Genomic DNA, 17,288 nt, shown 5'->3' on the forward strand with positions numbered 1-17,288 from the left:
ATGGAAGCTCTGCCCTTTGCATCTTTTCCCTCTGGCTTCCATTCCTGAGTTAGACCCTTTCATAATAAACACATAATCTAGTATGTAAAATGTTTTTCTGAGTTCTATGAGAGGCTCTAGCAAACTAATTAAACCCAAAGGTGGGTCGTTGGAAACTATGACCTATGGCCAGAAGCACAGGTGACAATCTAGACTGACTGGCATTTGAAGTTGGTGGCTGCAGTCTTCTACAACTGAGCCCTGAAACTCAGACCCTTACACTATTTCCGGGTAAACACTGTGAGAATTGAGCTGAATTGCGGAACACCCAGCCAGAGTCGGAAAATTCCTTGGTATGGGGTAAAACCCCAGACATCAGAATTAGGTGCAGAATTGCAATGTATTCAGATTTTTATTTTAAAGAACTGCAAAATTCTTTAGTTGAGTTTAATGGGGCTTATGGCATCTGCTAATCTTAAATCTAAATCAATAATTCTAAATGTTTTGAACTGTCCTTAATGTCAGTCAATATTCGCTCGGAGATGAGCAACCCTTTTAGGGATAGGACAATTTTAACAAGTACCGAGAAAAAAACCACACCGGTTGTATAAGTTTTAGGAAATAAAATCAACTCCCATTTATCTGGAGCAAGGAAGAGAAATGGTGACAGGGGAAACAAACATGTCTGTGCTCTTCACCTCAATCTGCTTTTCACTAAAGGCCCATTGTGTGCCAGACAACTGAAAGTGACCATTAAGGTATTTAGTTGCACAAGTCTACAAGTCCCAGAGGTAAAGCAACCTGCCCAAAGACACAGAGCCAGTCAGAACAGAATGAAAACTTAAATCCAAGTTTTTCTAACTCCAAAGTCCATCATTTTCTTTCTCAAATTTGGTGAATTTCCAAAGCAAGAACTATTGGGCACTCCATTGTCCAATGGAGAAGGTAATCTGTGGGCAGATAATTCACAATATAATAAAAGAACTTAGACTTATATAAAGAAATTTAGCATTAAATGTGAATGGATTACAGTTTCCAAATGATATGACTAACTGAAATGATTGCCAAATGGCAATTCTGTTGATGACCAAGGTAGACATGGTTTTTTGGTTCTGATATTTTTATATCTTTTTAAGTACATTCAGGGAATGCAAAGCACAATGGAAAGGTCTTGACAACTTAGTGCTGTATCTTAGGTATTTCATTTTGATCCTAGATGTAGAAAAAGTCTATCATGAAGGACTATACATCAAATGAAACACAAATTCTGCCCTCACGGCATGAGAAACAGAGAGTTTAATCTGACAGTGGAATACAGGGTGAACTGCAGGTGAGCATCTGTGGCTGGGAGTGGCAGCTAAAAAGAATTCCTTCCCTGGCCATACAAACTGGCGCTCTTGCCATCTGAATGGGAACTTTCAATTTTTCACTCTCAAGCGGCTTTTCACAGTTACCTTTTCAATAACTTATATTAGGTCTTAGAGACTAAATGCTATGAATTATTGAATATTTGGTCTTGGCAAAAATATACTGTATGAACATTTTTGCAGAAGCTTGGGCTATCACATGTATTATATCTTGGTTCAATTTCTTCAGTAAGTATAAATAAATTAAGTGGCTTTACAAAAGTAGAAATGGGGCACCTATGTGGCTCAGTAGGTTAACCATCCAATTCTTGATTTCAGCTCAGGTCATGATCTAAGGGGTTGTGAGACTGAACCCTACTTTGGGCTCCATGCTGAGTGGGGAGTCTACTTGGGATCCTCTCTCTTCCTGCCCCTCCCCCACCCCCTTGCTCTCAAAAAAAAAAGAAGAAAAACAGACACTAGAGTGACTACCACTCACTTAGAAAACCATTAAAATATAAAAATTCAATTTTAATTCTAATAAAATTTGTATGATAGCCAACAGATTCTAATCTTACTTGTGCTTGTGCCATTTCCATCTCTAAAGAGGCCACCATGTTCTCTCCACTGGTTCAGGACCTTTGTTCTCTTCTGGGCCTAGATCAACACCATCTAAAAGACCTGGCTGAACTAGCCCTATGTCATTCTGCTCTGTATTTAAAACCACATTTAGAAACGTAGCAATGTAGATTTAGTTTGTACTCATTCTTAGGCAGCTATATGATTTTATTCTGTTTCATACATCTGCAAACTACAGTTCCCTCAGACATAAATTGAAAGTTCATGGAAGAAAGAAATAATTTATATGTATTTTTTCTTCCTTTGTTTCCAAAGCATTTATTATAATACTGAGCTACAAATATGTTGGAAAAGAGTCAAAGGAAAAGTCTCCATAATGAGAAACAGATGAGAATAATAGATTAGAAAACTGTCTTCCTCATATTTTCTTTTAATTGCTCTTATTTTCACAGAATACTACTAGTATACAACCTGCGTTGATACTTTTTGTAAAATTTCACTGGAGCAAATGGATAAAATAGATAAAGTTCAAGTCAGGTTCTGCCTCCATAAAATGGTAGAGTAGATCAGATGATTCCTAAGATTTTTTTCCCAAACTCTAAACTTTCAGTATTTTTTGCAATGTTTGATCTATAAATCTAATATATCATATATAATAAAGTACTGAAGGCAATTGTTGAGTCACATAAATATAACAAAAGTAAAACAAGAGTGTAAAAAATATATGATGTTAAAATATCTAAAAATACCTTAAAATACTTGCAAATTAAAAATAAAGTCTCTTATATTTGCTCACAGATGAGAAAATGCTCTGTGTGGTTTTATAGATATGTATAAGATATAATTACTTTGATCTGATTTTCAAAGATCCTGGACATAACAAGTTCAGTTTGAATTATATGAGTAAATAAAAACAACTTTTTGACTTAATGTAACACTTGGAAATAAAAGTTAATTTGATGTGGTTGACTGTACAAATATAATCCATAAAAGACAGAATAAGAGCGAAGATGTTAGGTGTAATTCATACTGTGGAGCAAGTGCTCCTGCCAGCTTCTCACCACACAGAGATTTGACACAAACTGAGGAGGTGATTTTTCAACAAAGAAAGCTAAGATATGGAGGAATGCATAGAAAGGTGATGTCTTAGCTTCAAAATCTTATGAGGTCAATGTTCAAGGCACTCTGAGTAATTCCATTCAGTGTAAATGAAGTAATTCTGCTTCTGGAAGAGTAAGCATGGCAGTGAGCAAAGCACAGATTGTGAAGTGCATTGTGCACACGAAAAGGAGTCTGGAAGACAGTGAATGCCAACAATGAACTCGAAGAGAATGACCTTTGGGTGTTTTATGCAACTGATGGAACTACTAAATTCTACTTCTGAAACTAATACTACACTATATGTTCATTAAATTGAGTTAAAAAAAAAGAATGCAGAAACATAATGTTAACTTTACTTCAATAAAAAAAGAATAGAGATAATAACATTAGATTTGGGTTTTATATAGTTATAGGAAAAAAATCAGAAAAGATAGTCATATCTTTTGCAATCATCAACACTACACCCTCTCACTCCATTTTGTTAGATACCTAGACCAACCACTTTTTCTAGTTTCCAGTGGGGGGAAAAATTTAATGATAAATAAAGAAGTAACAGAATAAGTTTTGGAATAATACTGTGTGTGGGGGCATGTGTACGTGTGTGAGAATATTTTTGCTTTAACAATAGAGGCATGGATGATATATATTTATTCATATTATAACCATGTTTTAAAGTCTACATATTTAAAAATTAAAACACTAATGGTCCAGATATAAAGAATTATAAACCAGAGTGTCAACCAAGCAACATATAATAATCTATATTAATGATTTATCAAAAAATTTAAACAGAAAAATAAGCATAGCAGTAAAAGAATATCAAGACCAAATGAAGGCACCAATTTCCCCAAATTATAAAGATTCCAATGACCTATGTGTGAACACAAAACGGGAATTTTATAATATTGTCAAGAACATATGGAGGCCAAACTTAAGAAAAACTGGCAACTAAAGATATATTTTTAAAGTTTTTATTTATTTATTTGAGAGATAGAAAGCACAATGGTGGGAGGGGAGCATAGGGAGAAGCAGACTCCCCACTGAGAAAGGGTCTGGGTACACGGCTCAATCCTAGAACCCTGGGATCATGACCTGAGTTGAAGACAGACGCTTAACCAGCTGAGCCACCCAGATGTCCCAGACAACTGATGATACATTTCAAAAGCCACATCAAGATAGGTCGGGGGGCAAAGAAGTGGTCCCCAACACAACAACCCACAAGCCAGAAGGGTATCACAAACACAGAGGTTATCTCTGGGGAGCGAGAAGTCCAAGCCCTGTATCAGACACCCTTGCCCTGAGGACCCATACACCAAGAAGAGGAGCCCCCATAATGTCTAACCGTGCTAATGAGCAAGGCTTAATTAACTCTAGGAGAGCTAGAGACCTATAAGAAACCAAGACTGTACTCTTAAAGTGCATATGCACAGAATACTCACTCTGAGACCCAGCACAGAGGCAACAATTTAAGAAGTACCTTAACCATACAGGGAGATTTACTGATTAATCTTAGGATATGTGCTACAGGGACAGGGATCTGTAGGCACTTTCTCTAGGAAGAGACGCATAGAGGGGGCACCATTTTTCTTACTCTCCTTCTGCCATGGTGACTGACAGCTGGCAGTTGTCATTTCTGACACTGTCCATCCACTGTGCTGTCGCTACTCATCATGGCCAGGTGTTCCCCCGCAGGTCTGCCCTGACCAACATGCCCACCCCCGCAGATGCCACTCCAAACCAGCTCCCACCCTACCACAATTGCAAGAAGCCTCAACTGGGTTTGGCACAGCCCCCAGTGTGGCTCCCACCCCCATCACACCCCCACCACACCCACACTTGGACTGGCACCCACTGAAAGCAACTCCCAGAAGCAGGTACTGCAGAACCAGAACCAAGACTAGGAAAACCAGGGATGTCCTTCCAAAGCATCTCCAGCCTTACCACACATGGTGAGCAGCCTCCGCCTGGACTGATGCACCCCAAAATGTCTCTCTCCCTTAAGGGAGGGTACCAGCACTGCCCACCAGTGTATCAGCAACAGTCACAGTCCAGACACATGCATCCCATAGGGGACAATCCTGGACTCATGATTTTGCTGAGCAGGGTGGATTGTGTTTCTGGGCCCCACAGGATACCTTCTACATACAGCCACCCCTTTAAGACTGAGAGACATAGCTGACCTACTTAATACATAGAAACAAACACAAATAGGCAGGCAAAATGAAGAGACAGAGAAAGAACAAGTGAAAGAATAAGACAAAGAATAAGAATAAAAAAAGACAAAGAAAATTAAAAAAAAAAAAAAGAAGAAGACAAAACATCAAAAAAAGAACTAAATGAAACAGAGATAAGGAACCTACCTGATAAAGAGTTCAAAGTCATGGTCATAAAGATACCACACTTGAAAAAAGTGATGAATACAATTAGAATTTCAAAAAAGAAATAAAAAAATAACTAAATAGAGCTGAAGAATAAAATAACTGAAAGGAAAATTACACTAGACAGAATCACCATCAGATTAGAGGATGCAGGAAAATGGACCAGCAATTGGGAAGAAAGAGACTGTTTAAGAGACCTATGTAACAAGAAACTAACATTCACATTATGGGGGTCCCAGAAGGAAGAGAGAGAGAAAAGGGGGTAGAAAACTTACTTGAAGATTGAAATCTTCCCTAACCTGGGGAAGGAAACAGACACCCAGGTCCAAGAAGCACAAAGAACCCCAAACAAGAGGAACCTAAGGAGGTACATACTAAGACATATAATAATTAAGGTAAAAAAATTAAAAATAAAGAGGTGACCTTTTTTTTAATATTTTATTTATTTTTTTGACAGACAAAGATCACAAGTAAGCAGAGAGGCAAGCAGAGAGAGAAGAGGAAGCAGGCTCCCCGCTGTGCAGAGAGCCCGATGCAGGGCTCGATCCCAGGACCCTGAGATCATGACCTGAGCCAAAGGCAGAGGCTTTAACCCACTGAGCCACCCAGGTGCCCCTAAAGAGATGATCCTAAAGGCAGCAAGAGAAATCAAGTAATTACACACAAGGGAACATATATTAGACTATGAGCTGATTTTTCAGCAGAAACTTTGCAGACCATGAGAGTGGCAGAATGTAGTTAAACTGAAAGGAAAAATTCTACAATCAAGAATACTCTACCTGGAAAGGATATCATTCAGAATTGAAGGAGAAAGTGTTTCCCAAACAAAAATTAAAGAAGTTCATCACCACTAAACCTCCTTACAAGAAATGTTTAAAAGGACTTCTTCCAGCAGAAAAGAAAAGGCCATAAGTAGAAGAAAATTGTGAAAGAAAAATTCATACTGCTAAAAGCAAACATAGTAAAGGTCACTGATTAAATACTAATATAGCTACCATGTAGATTGAAAGACAAAAGAAGTAAAACTATATCTACAATACTAGTCAAGGGATACACAAAATAATATATGTTAAAAACACAAAACACAACTAGAGGGATCAGTAGAATGTGTTCAAATTTAAGTGACCATCAACTTTAAATAGACTGTTGTATACACAGGGTATTTATATGAACTTCATGGTAATCACAAAACAAAAACCTATAATACATAAACAAAAAAATAAAGAAAAAAAGTCCAAATATAACACTAACAAAAGTCATCAAGCCACAATGGAAAAGAATAAGAAAGAAACAGAGAACTATGAAAACAACCAAAAAATAATTAAGAAAATAGCAATAAGTACATATCTATCAATAATTTCTTATAAGTGTAAATGGACTAAATGCCCAATTAAAACTTGAAGGGGGTGGTGCCTGGGTAGCTCAGTGGGTTGGGCCTCTGCCTGCAGCTCAGGTCGTGGTCTCAGGGTCCTGGGATTGAGCCTTGCATTGGGCTCTCTGCTCGGCAGGGAGCCTGCTTCCCCCTCTCCCTCTGCCTGCCTCTCTGCCTACTTGTGATCCCTCTCTGTCAAATGGATAAATAAAACCTTTAAAAAAATAAAAAAAAATAAAAGACAAAAGGGGGCTGAATGGACAAAACAAAACAAAACAAAACAGGATCCATCTATATGCTGCCTATAACAGACTTACTTTTGACCTAAAACACATAAAGAAAGTATGAAAGTAAAAGAATGGAAAGATATATTACATACAAATGGAAAAGAAAAGAAATGATGTAGAAAAGAAAAGAAAAGATGTAGCAATACCCCTGTCATACATCAGAGAAAACAAACTTTAAAATAAAGATTATGGGTGCTGCTGGGTGGTTCAGTGGGTTAAGCCTCTGCCTTCAGCTCAGGTCATGATCTCAGGGTCTTGGGATCGAGCCCCGCATCAGGCTCTCTGCTCAGCAGGGAGCCTCCTTCTCCCTCTCTCTCTGCCTGCCTCTCTGCCTACTTGTGATCTCTCTCTCTCTCTCGTCAAATGAATAAATAAAATCTTTAAAAAAATAAAGATTATGACAAGAGACAAAAACACATTACGTAATAATAAGGAGTTCAAACCAACAAAAGGATAGTACAATTATAAATATGTATGTACCCAACATAGAATCACCTAAATATATATAAAGTAAACGCTAACAGACATAAGGGAAAAACTGATTGTATTACAATGATAGTAGGAAATTTTAAAACCCTGCTTACATCAATGGATAGAAAATCAATATAGAAACAGTGGCTTTAAACAACACATTAGACCAGATAGACCTAATAGATATATTCAGAACATTCCATCCAGAATATATAATCTTTTTAAGTGCAAATGGAACATTGTCTAAAATAGATTACATGTTAAGTCACAAACAAATCTCAAAGAATGTAAGAAGACTAAAATCATAAGAAGCATTTTTTCTAAACACTAAAAATCAATTACAGGGGGATAAAACTATACATTTAGACCTAAATATAAACCTAAAATCATAAAAATACTAGAAAACATAGGCAGCAAACTCTTAAACATAGTTCTTAGCAATATTATTTTTGGATTTTTATCCTCAGACAAGGGCAACCAAAGCAAAAATAAAGAAATGAGATTGCACCTAACTAAAAAGCTTTTGCATGGGGAAGGAAATCATCAGCAAAATGAAGAGACAGCTTACTGAATGGAAGAAGAATATATGCAAATAGTATACTCAATAAGTATTCAAAAAAATATATATATATCCAAAATATATAAATAACTCAGACAACCAACACCAAAAAAACCCAAGCAACCCAACTAAAAAATGGGTAGAAGACCTCAATAGACATTTCCCAAAGAAAACAAACTGAAGGCCAACAGACACATGGAAAGATGTTTAACATCACTAGTCATCAGGGAAATGCAAATCAAAATCACAATGAGTGTTCATCATCACTAGCCATCAGGGAGATTCAAATTAAAACCACATTGAGATACCACCTTACACCACTTAGAATGGCCAAAATTAGCGAGACAGGAAACAACATGTGTTGGACGGGATGTGGAGAAAGGGGAACCCTCTTCCACTGTTGGTGGGAATGCAAGTTGGTGTAGCCACTTTGGACAACAGTGTGGAGATTCCTCAAGAAATTAAAAATAGAGCTTCCCTATGACCCTGCCATTGCACTACTGGATATTTACCCCGAAGATACAGATGTAGTGAAAAGAAGGGCTATCTGTACCCCAATGTTTATAGCAGCAATGGCCACGGTTGCCAAACTGTGGAAAGAACCAAGATGCCCTTCAATGGACGAATGGATAAGGAAGATGTTGTCCATATACACTATGGAGTATTATGCCTCTGTCAGAAAGGATGAATACCCGACTTTTGTAGCAACATGGACAGGACCGGAAGAGATAATGCTGAGTGAAATAAGTCAAGTAGAGAGAGTCAATTATCATATGGTTTCACTTATTTGTGGAGCATAACAAATAGCATGGAGGACAAGGGGAGTTAGAGAGGAGAAGGGAGTTGAGGGAAATTGGAATGGAAGGTGAACCATGAGAGACTATGGACTCTGAAAATCAATCTGAGGGTTTTGAAGGGGCGAGGGGTGGGAGGTTGGGGGAACCAGGTGGTGGGTATTGGAGAGGGCACGGATTGCATGGAGCACTGGGTGTGTTGAAAAAATAATGAATACTGTTACACTGAAAATAAATTAAAAAAAATTCACAATGAGATGTCACCTCACACTAATCAGAATGGCTAGTATCAAAAATATAAGACATAACAAGTATTCACAAGGGTGTAGAGAAAAGAGAACACTCCTGCACTGTTGGTGGGAATGTAAATTAGTGCAGCCACTGTGGAAAACAGTATGGAGGTTCCACAAAAAATTAAAAATAGAACTACCATAGTAGCCAGCATTTCCACTTCTGGGTATTTATCTGAAGAAAACAAAAACAATAATTCAGATACGCACCCCTACATTTTTTAGCACCATTATTTACAGTAGCCAAGATACAGAAGCAACCCATCAACAGATGAACAGATACAGAGATGTGGTGTATAGGTATAGATAGACATAGTGGAATACTGCTCAGTCATAAAAAGAATAAAAACTTTCCATTTATAAAAACATGAGTGGACCTGGAACATATTATGCTGAGTTAAATAACTCAGAGAAAGACAGATACCATATAATATCACTTATATGTGGAATCTAAACAAACAAAAAAACAAAACAGAAATAGACTCATAAATAAAGAGAACAAAGTGGTGGTTGCTGAAGTAAAGGGAATTGGGGGAATGGGTGAAGTAAGTAAAGGAGATTAAGAGGTACAAATTCCCAGTTAGAAAATATGTCACAGGGATGCAAAATACAGCATAGGGTATGTAGCCAATAATATTATAATAGCTTTATAACTGTATAACTGTAACTGAAGTCACAGACAGTAACTAGGCTTATAATGACTATTCTGTAGTGTGTATAAATGTCAAATCACTGTGTTGTATAATTGAAACTAATATAATACTGTATGTCACCTATAATTCAATAATAAATATAAATAAATGAATAGAAAGAAAGGACAGAAGAAAGAAATTAAAGTATTTGGAAAACTCTGCTTGTATTATTTTTAGCATAATTTCAAGTTTCATAATCCTTAATAATTCATATATTTTCATATAAAAATGAAAATCTATAGAATATTTTATCATTTCCTGATAGCCAACATTAAATCAGTGCATACTACTGGTTGGGTAGTTTTTGAGGTATTATGTGTGTATTTATCCCATTTAATCATTACAAATTTTTGAGATAGACAGACTAATATTATCATCATTTTCTATATGAGGAAATGGGCACAGAGAGTCACACTGCTAAGTAAGCAGCAGAACTGAGATTCAAATGCAAGCATTCTGACTCCAGGTTCCACACTTCTAATAAGCAGGCTATATTGCCTCGAGAGCTTGAATTTTGAGATCTATTTTGGCTTGTCAGGATGATTTGTGTAACTCACTAACTAGTAGATTGCATAACTATAATGACAGAGCAAAAGCAATGGCATTGGGAGGGAGCAGGCAGGGGTCAAAGATAGATTTTGGAGAAATTAAGTAAGAAAATCAGTAAGAGCTGGTCACCGATTGTATGTGTGGGTAAGGAAGGGATAAGGAGGACCAAAGTCCAGAATGACTCTGCTTAAGAAATAGGCACTTTATGGGGCGCCTGGGTGGCTCAGTGAGTTAAGCCTCTGCCTTCGGCTCAGGTCATGATCTCAGGGTCCTGGGATGGAGCCCTGCATAGGGCGCTCTGCTCAGCGGGGAGCCTGCTTCCCTCCCGTCTCTCTCTGCCTGCCTTTCTGCCTACCTGCGATCTGTCAAATAAATAAAAAATCTTTAAAAAAAAAAAAAAAAAGAAGTAGGCACTTTAGAGGGGAGAGGGGTGGGGGGGTACACGAGGCTGGTGATGGGTATTAAGGAGGGCATGTACTGCATGGAGCACTGGGTGTTATATGCAAACAATGAATCTTGGAACACTACATCAAAAACTAATGACATACTGTATGGTGACTAACATAACATAATAAAAAATAAAAAAGAAGTAAGAACTTTGAAATCAAGTAGGAACTACAGTAGAAAGGCAAGTTTTGTGGGTTTTTTTGTCTGTTTTGTTTTGTTTTTGGTTTTTGTTTGGGATGAAGTTCAGCTTGATCCACAGACTTTGGGATGTTTGTGAGACATTCTGTTCCAGAAACCAGTTAGGTGGCTTCACAATGAAGCAGGCAACGAGTGAGAGGGAGTGTAGAGAGCTGTCCTTGTCCCTGAAATGCTGACCCATCCCCACTCCTTGAGACCATTCCTCCTTGAGAATGTTACTATGATGAGGATGGATGTGTGCCTGTCAATGGGGGAGAGGAGAAGTTATCATAAAATGAGAAACATCTCTTTGACATATTGGGCAGTGAAATCAGGCGGAGTAAAGAGTGAAATCAGGAAAACCCCACAAAGCACAAATACTAACACCATCCCTCCAACACAGGGCTGACCACGGTCTCTGGTTTTACATTCTGTATATAGAGACACCATGCTGGCTAATGCACTCTACATTACATAAGGACCTGTACCTTATTGATTTTTTGTCGTTTTTGAAGCACCTACCACAAGGTAAACATGTCTGCTGAATTATTAAGTCAGGACCTCTTCTCACTTTTATAAGAAGTCAAGGAATTACTTCAAAGATGCTGTTAGTCCTTTTAGAGCTGCACTTCAAGCATCATCGGGCTGGCTCAATGGAAGACAGCCTCATTAACAGAATAATGTGCTAGATTCATCCCAAGAAGCCAACGGGAGAGCCACAGAGTCAGTGAGGGAACAAAACAAACAAAAGAATGCAGTGCCTGCACATGTGTCTGGAACCCGCTATTAGTCATGTCAGCCTAATCTGATCGAAGAAATCCTTCAGACAAAAGAATAAGATATTTTGGTTCAAGGCTCATTAAAATTTAGAGTGGTTAATTTCCTCCTTAACTTTAAGTAGCTGGAAAGGAAGAAGAAATGAAGATACCAACATAACAGCTGACTTTTTTTTCAACTAAAGTTTTTTTAACTGCTGAAATTTAAAATATTTGTTTATTCTAAAACTATTTGAAATTTAATCTATAAAAAATTAAGATGGAATGTTTAAAAAAAACAAAATGCACTTCGGTGAAAAATCAATGATGCAAATTAGATGGATTTAGGCTGGGTTAAGTTTTCCAAACTAAAATGTAGAAAATAAAGATTCTTCTAGACAACACTATCAAAATAATTCTTTAATGATTATTATGACTTTTCTTTTATAAAGTATCTCCTTTGAGGCTTAACTGAATAATTAGATTGCAGTATAGCTATAACACTGATTAGTCAAATCAGCTATCTGATATTTATTTTTAAAATACTTATAATGGGGGCGCCTGGGTGGCTCAGTGGGTTAAAGCCTCTGCCTTCAGCTCAGGTCATGATCCCAGGGTCCTGGGATCGAGCCCCGCATCGGGCTTTCTGCTCAGCGGGGAGCCTGCTTCTTCCTCTCTCTCTCTGCCTGCCTCTGCCTACTTGTGATCTCTCTCTGTCAAATAAATATATAAAATCTTTAAAAAAAATAAAATAAAATACTTACAATGACATGAAAGAAATAGCATTCAGGTAAGAATTCAGGCTGAGTACTTAAAAATCAACAACAAAGAGCAAAATACTCACGATATGGGATTTCCAGTGGATGCCCTGTTATATCACACCACCCAATTGGGTGAATGTCAGGGCTGTCTGCATCCATCCAGTAGTCATATTTGTGGTCCCAGCCATCGAAATGAACCTGTTGAGTAATTAGTATTTAGTAATTAGTATTTCATTATGCCTATATCTAAATATTAGCAGACCTCTGAATTTGAGACTGCAATTATAATAATCATACATTACAACTAGAACAATATTTTAAAATGTGCCATCAAAGAGGCTTTTAATCTAACCACCAAAGGCTGTTGTACCAATTTTTCTGAGAAACGAAAGTTGGTAAATAAAAAAAATCTGTCAGAGATTGGTTAGAATTTGAAGGGATAATACCAATCAATTTTTCCAACCAAGTAATAAATACTGTAATGCTGGTGGGAAGACACTTTCTCTCCTGGCTGCCATTGCAAAAATCATGTCAGTTTCATGGACAGGAGTCATCAATTTGACATCAGTACAGCCTTATACTATTGGGAAATGCATGGATATTAGAGAGAATAAAAGAAAGCAATAAATTTCAAAATCCTGACAAACAAGGAGAGATAGAGCCACTGGAAATGAAGGTAAAGGAGAGGACAGAATATGCTGAGGTAGATGGATTAATAGAGCTCTTGCTAGCTATAAAGAATGGGGTGAGATTTCAGGAAACCTGAGGAAGAGATATGGCTCAAGTCCAGCAATCCAGCAAATGGTTATCACTATTTTGCATCTTACCTACAAAATACACATACATATAACTCACATACACACACAGGTCCAAGAATAATTAAAATGAAACTCGATTTCTGAAACAAAAATCACACACTGGTTTCTGAAACTTATCGAACTTCATGTTATGTAAGTTTCTTATCAGGATGAACAAACCAAATTATTTGTGCAAGCAAAAAAAAATAAGAATGACAATATTTAATAACCTTACTTACTCTCTTATATATTTTCTGTTTCTATCAATTAAATGGTGCATCCCTTATTCAATGAAAAAAACCCCACAATTTATGAAAATCATAATTTTTATAAAAAGAGCAAGATTGCAAGCATTATAATAAACCAACTGAAATATAAGTCTGTTATACAGGACATAGGACTAAAAAAAAGAAAAAAAAGGTAAAATTGTGCATAGTAAATCCCAAATAGAGTCCAACACTTCTTCTCAAGGTCCATCTTTCTAAACATGTGGTTCTCCAAGTTTGGTTCCCAGACTGTCAGCACCTGCATCACCTGGACACGTGTTAGAAATTCAGATTGCTGGGCCTGAACTCAACCCCCTGAATCAGACACTGTAAAAGACAGGGCCTAACAATCTGTGTGTAAACCAGTCCTCCAGATGAATCTAATATGTGCTGAGGTTTGAGAACCAGTATCTTAAGAAAAACTTTCAAAAGTATATTTCTACCACATGTAGGCTTCTGGCTGAGACAGAGTGGCTTTTCCCAGCAGCTACTATAAAGCTGGACAAAACAAAGGAAGTGACTGTTTTTAGACACTGGCCAACAGGCACCGCAGAAACGGAATTCCTAAGTACAAATGTCAGCCCTGTGACACTGTTAGCCTGTGGACAATTTCCTGAGAGCAGCAGAGGTGGAGAAAAGGCAGTCTTGCTGTGTTGAGGGGACCCACATTGCAGTTCAGTGCTGGTGAAGCAGCTGAAAACTGGAGGACAAACACTAGAGAGAACGGACCCCAGAAATCTCTGGGGTTTTGTTTGTTTTTGTTTTGTTTTGTTTTTGCAAGACCTTGGTCAAGGGCTGGACTGTACCTGCACAAGGTGAGAGGGTGAAGTGAAGAAGAGAACATCTGATACAGAGCTGCAAGTAAAATGAAGATAGCGGAGGTCACACTTACTGGGAGAGTGGAGAGACCAGAGTGCAGAGATCGTAAAACACCTTGAGAATTTGACTGAGACACCAAAAAGGCCATACTTCTGCAGTAAGAACCATGTCCTAGAGTATTCTGGACCAGCCCTAAAAAAGACTAAAATCAAACCTCAACAAATTTAAGAACAGCCATCAGTATTAACTGCCTGACATAACAAGTTCTCCCAAATCCAAACACTGCAACATTCATAATGTCCAACATAAAATAAAAATGTATTTAGCATGCAAATAAGCAGGTGAATGTGAGCCTTACTCACTTTTTAAAAAAGAGACCCTGTGATGGCCCAGATGTAATTAGTAGACAAGAACTTTTTAAGTAGCTATTAAAGCTATTAAGTAGCTATTAAAGTTTAAGGACCTAAAGAAAAAATGGTCTTGATGAGGGAACAGATAGGGAATCACAGCAAGGAAATGGAAACTGTAAGATAGAAACAAATAGAATTCTAGAACTTAAAAGCAGAAATAAAAAGTTTCTGAATAGGCTTAATAACAGATTAGACATGGCAGAAAAAGGAATAAGTAAACATTAAAACAGATTCATAGCAATTATTAAACTAAAGCATACACAATAAAAATTTTTGAAAATAAACAGAGCCTTAGGTACTTGTAAGATAGAATCAGATGGCCTAACAGACATGTATTTAGAGTCCAGAAGGAGAAGACAGACAATGGAATGGGAATAATGGTCAAAGCAGACAAAAGTTGAAGAAATAACATCAACAAAATTTCCCTATTTTGGTCAAAAGAGCCAATTTACAATCTTAAGAAGAACAGCAAAACCAAGCATGATTAAGTACAAAGGAAAATGGGGTGCCCGAGTTGCTCAGTTGGTTAAGTGCCTGTCTCTTGGTTTTGGCTCAGGTCATGATCTCCAGATCCTGGAATTAAGCTCCAAGTCAGGGCTCTGCACTCAGCAGGGAGTCTGCTTGTGGATTCTCTCTCTCCCTCCTCCTCTACCCCTGCTCTCTCTCCTGTCTCTCTCTCAAATAAATAAATAAATCTTGATAAATAAATACAAACCACTAAAAATGAAAGACAAAAGAAAATTCTTTGAAAGCAGCTAAAGTAGTATAACATACTACATACAGGGAACATGACAGGAACGTAGCCAACTTCTCATCAGAAACAGAAAAGGCAACAAGACCATGAAATGACATCTTTAAAGCAGTAAGGGAAATAAACTGTCAGCTGAGATTTTATATATTACAAAAAATATCCTTCAAAAAGGAGTAAAATTAATTTTCAGATAAATAAAACCTGATAAAATATTCACCTATAGATTTGCACTGCAAGAAATATTATAGAAAATATTTCAAGTGAAAGGTAAGTATTATCAGATGGAATGACAACAATTTGGAATAAAAATGAACAAATTTAAAGACCCATTTTAACTGATTTCTACAATTACTGTAAAGCTGCAGTTATGAAGACAGTGTCATTTGGCTTAAGGATAAGCAAATACATTACTGGAACAGAAAAGATTATATCAATTCATACACACACACACACACACACACACACACACATATACACACTCAACTGCTTTTCAACGGCTATGACAAGGTTATTAAATAGGGAAAGAGCAGCATTTTCAGCAAATGATACTACAGCAAGTGGATATCCACATGTGAACAAAATCCAAACTAGCTAGCTGATTCTACCTCACCTCCCACATAAAAATTAATTTGAAATGGACCACAGACCTAAAAAAAGCTAAAACAATCAAACTCAAGGATGAAACTTAAGATAAAATCTTCATGATACTGGGATATTAGGGGATTTCTTAACATATAAGCAGCATTACCCAAAGAGGACAAATTGATAAACTCAATTTTAATCATAATAAATTCTTCAGAATCATCATTAATAAAAAGGAAAACCAAGTCAAGGATATTTGTAATATATTTATCTGACAAAAGACTTGACAACCCAATAAAAAAATGAGCAAAAGACTTATCATGCTCTATGGAAGAAAAGGTTCATGAATGGTCAATAAGTAAATAAAAAAATTCTCAACTTCACTATTCATCAAAGAGACCAAAATGAGATATACTACACACCCACTTGTATGACTCAAATTAAATGACTGACATCATCAATTATTGGTGAGGCTGTGGAGCTCCCAGAACATTCATACAATGTCAGCAGGGTTGGAAAATTATACAATCACTTTAGAAAATGTTGTGCTATTTTATTATAGATTTAAGATGTTCCTACTCTGTGGCTCCTGGCAATTCCACCCAAAAGATGCAAATACATTTGTAAACAAATGTTCCTTTCAATTTCATTCAAAATGTCAAAAGCTGAAAACCACCCAAATGCCCAAGAACAGATGAACATCTATTCACAAGCAAGTGTTGTATGGGCATAAGATGAATAGTAGTCACCAACAGAAAGGGACAGTCTGTTTATACATGCATAATCATGCATCAATCAAACAGACCTCATATAAAGAAAGAAGGCAGACACAAAAGAATGCATACTGTATTGTTCCATTTATATGAAGTTTGAGAACAGCCACAGAAATCAGATCCATGTTTGTCTGGGAGAAGGTGGGGGGCAGAACTGCCCCAATGGGGCACAAAAGGAACCTTCTGTGGTATTGGATAGCTGTCAAATCTTGATTGGGGTGGTGGTTATACAGGATGCACATTTCTCAAGTCATCAAAATCCATACATAAAATCTGTAATCTTTTATCATTTGTAAATTATAGCTCCATAAAGTTATCTTATTTAAAATATTTCTACATGCAGCTGCTATCAA

General features: G+C 37.0%; 1 protein-coding gene across 1 annotated transcript in view; it reads right to left on the bottom strand.

The window, feature by feature from the left end:
• The window catches only part of L3MBTL4 (L3MBTL histone methyl-lysine binding protein 4), a 439,737-nt gene that overhangs the window by 182,664 nt on the left and 239,785 nt on the right, over positions 1-17,288 (bottom strand). The window contains exon 13 of the mRNA XM_032875713.1: positions 12,621-12,735. Coding sequence (XP_032731604.1) covers positions 12,621-12,735 — 115 coding nt within the window. The remainder of the gene's footprint in view (positions 1-12,620; positions 12,736-17,288) is intronic.

The sequence above is a fragment of the Lontra canadensis genome, unplaced genomic scaffold, assembly GCF_010015895.1.
Source record: "Lontra canadensis isolate GAN:19392208 unplaced genomic scaffold, GSC_riverotter_1.0 scaffold57, whole genome shotgun sequence".
In the NCBI taxonomy this organism is placed as follows: domain Eukaryota; kingdom Metazoa; phylum Chordata; class Mammalia; order Carnivora; family Mustelidae; genus Lontra; species Lontra canadensis.